This window comes from Marmota marmota, unplaced genomic scaffold (genome assembly GCF_001458135.2).
Source record: "Marmota marmota marmota unplaced genomic scaffold, marMar, whole genome shotgun sequence".
Lineage (NCBI taxonomy): Eukaryota > Metazoa > Chordata > Mammalia > Rodentia > Sciuridae > Marmota > Marmota marmota.
The window spans coordinates 12,277,693-12,282,220 of NW_025999942.1; the positions used below are offsets into that span (position 1 = coordinate 12,277,693).

A 4,528-nucleotide genomic window follows, 5' to 3' on the forward strand; every position below is an offset into this window, starting at 1 on the left:
GTCTGGGGAAGATTAAAGGAAATGGATGAACCTAATTTACTTAAAAGGTCTCAACTTAGTAAGGGAGTAGGGCATTGGGGGATGATGAGGAAAGAATGGGACAAAAGGATCTCGTGAATGGAGCATGTGAGAAGTGGGTCTTTAATGGTTGGTATGGTTTGCCTTACACCCTGACAATGGAGATCGTGGAGGTAGAGGTGGGTCCCCAAAATTGGACAAGTACTGTGAGTGTAGCCCTGGTGTCCAATTCGAAAGAGATGGGCCCACCTGCTATACAGTGGTTACCCGGGGCGGTCGGGGCGCTGGGCTCCCGGGCACCCTCAGTCATCTGTAGCTGTCCCACAAGGTCGGCCTTCGGTGTGGTGGGTGTGTAACCTCCCGCCTCGCCATTGGGCAAGAGGGCAACCAACTGCTCAGTGATCCACTCAATGGCATTTAGTTCAGGAACCGGAAGGTTGGCGAGGGTCAGGCCCTGACCCAGTGGCCCAACTGACCACAGCCACAGCACGCTCCGGAGGGCTCTCTGTTCTTTTAGGGGCAGTGGTAGCAGTAAGAGGTCGCTGTTTGACAGCTAACCCTGCAGGCCTTTTCATCTCCGCCACCGTAGGGTAGACGGCTACCTCGGGGGCTTGACCTCGGAGGGGAGGGCCTCCCTCCAGCTCCGCGGGTCTAGCTTGGGCGCCGGGCGGAGCAGGCCGGGCGAGGCGCCCTGAAAGGAGCACTGGCTCCCATCTGGCCAGGCCCACGGGCGCAGCAGCGCGGGAGCCCCGTGAGCACCCTCCAGACACCCTGAACACCCGCCCAGAGCCTGCCCCGGGCCACGCCCGCCCCGGGCGTCCTGACTCGTGACGGGAGGATCTCCCACGGAGTAGCGAACGCCACTGGCGACGCCCCGTTAGTTCAGCGGGTGATAAGCTTTTCCTGATTCTTCGGAAGAAAACAGACATTGATTTCCTGTCACTTAACGAATTAAAACCCAGACAGACCTTCCAAGGTCCAACACGCTCGCCTGCAGCATCCCTAGCTAAACCGCCCGCGCTGCGAGCGCCACCCCCACACCCCGCGACCGCCCCTTTTCGGGGAGGGGCTGCGGTCACGCGCGCGGGGCGGCCAATCCCGGGCCTCCGGCAGCGCGCCCCGCAGCGGACGGCCCCGCCCCTCGGCAGGACCGCCGGGCCCTCGGGGGAGGCAGGGTTGGCCGCCGTCGCCCGCTCCGCTCGGAGCGCTTCCGGAGTCCTCTGCGCATGCGCCGGCCCCCCCCCCCGCGCCATCTTGCTGCGGACGCTCCCGCCCCCGCGGCAGTCGGGCTAGAGTGCCAAGTGCTTGCTGGGCTGGGCCGCGCCTCCGCGCAGTGGCGCGCGGGCGCCAGCGGGAGCTGGGAGGGGACGGGTGCTGCCGCGAGGCCCGGCGGGTGGGTGCGCGCCGACACCTGAGCTCACGCCGGGGCCCTGCAGCTCCCCAGACCGCTCGCCCGCTGCGACTGCCCCGCTCCGCCCGGGGCGCCGGTTGACGCCCCCGTTCCGTTGGGTCGTCCCAGCCGAGGTGAGCTGTTCAGTAGCTCGAGCGCCGCGCCCCGCCCCACTTGAAGCAGGCCACCTGCGGCCGGCCGCACTGTGTGCCCGTGGTGTCACTGGAGCCAGTGGGGTTTCTGGGGCCCTCCGGCTGCGGCGGCAGGGCTCTGCCCTGGATGCTGGGACTCGCTGCTCCGGAGGAGCGTTCCGAGCCAGGTGGGCGGGGGTTTGGCTGGATTGGAAGCCAGCCTTGAAGGTAGATGGAAGAAACCTACGTGTCAGGTTCTGTCTTCCCAGTACCCGACTTAAAGAGAAGCCGGTGGCCTGTGCGCTGCGGGCTCGGTCGACCCGAGTTAGCGGCGGCGTCCCTCTCCTCCCTTGCGGTCCCTTCCCTGGGCACCTGTCCGGGCGGGGCCGCTGTGCCCCCTGAGCTCGCCCTCTCTGCAGGGGGAAGCCCCGATTTCAGGGAGGGGGATTCCACTTTCACTTTGAGGACAGCCGCCCGCAGTTGGAGCTTACAGTGTCCTATACCAGACTGGTGTCCAGGGACAGTAAGTTCTAACGGGGTTGGGGGTCCTGCGTGATGATGGCCCCCTAATCTTGGGGCAAAGTAAAAGTAAGCCTTACAGAGTCTGAAGGAAAGTGCCGCCAGAAAGTTCGCCTCGGCTGCATTTTCAGAGGAGGCCAGGGCAGAGAGTGATGCCCTGGATGGGCTTTGCCTGGCCCAGACAGGGGGAGACAAGAGCCCTGGACTCGGTTTGCCTGGCCCAGATAGCAGGAGACAGGAGCCCTGGACTGGGCTTTGCAAAGCTTGGCCCAGACAGTGGGAGACAGGAGCCCTGGACTTGGCTTTGCCTGGCCTAGACAGTGGGAGACAGGAGTCCTGGACTTGCTTTGCCTGGCCCAGACAGCAGGAGACAGTAGCTCTGGACTTGGCTTTTCGAAGCCTGGCCCAGTCAGTGGGAGACAGGAGCCCTGGACTTGCTTTGTCTGGCCCAGGCAGCAGGAGCGCAGCAAGGCTCCTCTAGTAATGCTCCACCAGAAGCTGTCAGCAGGTAGGCAGTTCTGGAGGTTTGGGACCAGTTTTCTGTAAAGAGTTCAGTCAGACTGAGAAGGGGAGGCTGGAACCTTGGAAATGTTATCTATTGGAGGGGCCTGAAGGTGTGGTCTGGGGTGGAGAAATACCTGTAATACCTGGGCAGTCTGCCCACAGTACTCTTTGAACATTCCATTTCTTCATTGTTCCCAAATTGCTTCCAATGTCTTAGCTCTCAGACCTGGTTTATCACCAAATCTGGCATCTAGAAATCTGCTGATCTTCCCTCCGACCTGATGGATCTTCCTGGTAATTTAGGAAAGGTTGCCAAGGAGTCTCTACCAAATATGAAAGTTTTATTGTTTTTTTTTTTTTTTTTGTACTGGAGATTGAACTCAGCGGCACTCACCACTGAGCCACATCCCCACCTTATTTTGTATTTTATTTAGAGACAGGGTCTCACTGGGTTACTTAGCACCTTGCTAAGTTGCTGAGGCTGGCTTTGAATTTGCAATCTTCCTGCCTCAGCCTCCCAAGCTGCTGGAATTGCAGGTGTGCGCCACTGTGCCTGGCTAAAGGTTTTAAAAATTGAATTTGTGGAAATGTGACTTGCCCTGGATCACTCTTCAGCTGGCCTTATTTTGCCATAGTTAAGTCAAAACAGACATTTGCTAAAAATCTTTCTTTTTGGTCTTTTCCAGCCAGTGTGTTGGTCTGAGCAGGAGAATCTAGGACCACGCCCCCTGCCCATTTCCCTCATGACTTCACCTTATTCACCTTTTCTGCCTGTTTCCAGGAGCACTGAAAAAATGAGTGAGACTCCAGTGAGTTGTTTTTATCCATTCCTCACTTGGTTTACATTATACTGCATGGGGTTTGTGGGTCCATGACTTAAAACAGAAAAGTAGAAATAAGTAAAACTGAGTCTGAAGTTAATGTTCATAAATAAAGTTGGCACACAGTTAGGTGCAGGTTTTGACTTCAGGGTCCTCTCCTTGGAGGAGCAGTGTGTACCTGGCCTTTCTGATGTTGTGCTGGAAAGGCAGACACATTTCTCACAGGATTGGAGGGAACCTGAGGAAAGAGCCTGCTCAGCTTTCATGAAACACCGTTTTCCTGTTGTGGACTCTTCACTGCTTTACAGCTTCCTTAATGAGGTTCTCCTGGAGTTCTTCAGAGAGCGTGGCCCACACAGCTTTGGAAGGCTGTCTTGGATATCAGTGGGGCTGAGTCGACCCCAGGGCCTTCAGCGCACCTGTTCATGCAGTGGCGCTCATGGAAGGCTGTGTTTATGTTCCTGTGTATGATGGTGCAGCAACTAATGGAATGCTTTTCTGTTGCGCAGACACAGCTCATCTGCACATTAACCCACTGACTGTGGTCTCAGTTCCTCAGAAAACTCACCAGGAACCCACACAGTGAAATCTAGTGACTGTTCTCAGGTCTTGACTTGAGTCTGTTGAGTTTGAAACTAGTGTTCTCAATTTTCTCTTGGCATTCCTTAGTTTCCATTCATTTTTTTAAAGTTTTTTTTTAAAGTTATGTATGATGGAATGTATTTTGAGATGTCATACATACATTGGGTATAACTTCTCAGTCTTGTGGTTGTAAATTATGTGGAGTTACACTGGTCTTGTATTCATACACAAACATAGAAAAGTTTTGTCCTATTCAGTCCCGTGAACTCCACTGCACACCCCCATTGTGTGTCAGCATCCACATATCAGAGAGAATATTAGGCCTTTGTGATTGGCTTATTTTACTTGGCATGATAGCCTCCAGTTCCATCCATTTACTGGCAAATGCCATAATTTTATTCTTCTTTATGGCTGAGTAATACTCCATGTGTATATGTACCACTTACCTTCTTGATGTAGCTCATTCAGATGGCTTATCTGTTTCCCAATTGTCCCAGTCTCTCTTTTTTTTTTTTTTTTTTTGATACTAGGGATTGAACCTATCTGGACTTTGAAGCCCTGAA

The 4,528-nt window shown here is 55.2% G+C and overlaps 1 protein-coding gene across 5 annotated transcripts in view; it reads left to right on the forward strand.

The window, feature by feature from the left end:
• Nucleotides 1–1,280: 1,280 nt before the first annotated feature.
• Nucleotides 1,281–4,528, forward strand: part of LOC107153227 (zinc finger protein 717-like) — an 18,070-nt gene continuing 14,822 nt past the window's right edge. For 2 of the 5 annotated variants that reach the window (XM_048801337.1, XM_048801340.1), the window contains exon 1: nt 3,250–3,371. Coding sequence is in view for 2 of the 5 variants with exons in the window: in XM_015498747.2 (XP_015354233.1) it covers nt 3,306–3,371 (66 nt within the window). In the remaining 3 variants the exon portion in view is untranslated. Of the gene's footprint in view, nt 1,543–1,581; nt 1,728–3,248; nt 3,372–4,528 lie in introns of those variants that run through there. The other 3 variants (XM_015498747.2, XM_048801339.1, XM_015498748.2) reach the window with 3 other exon arrangements.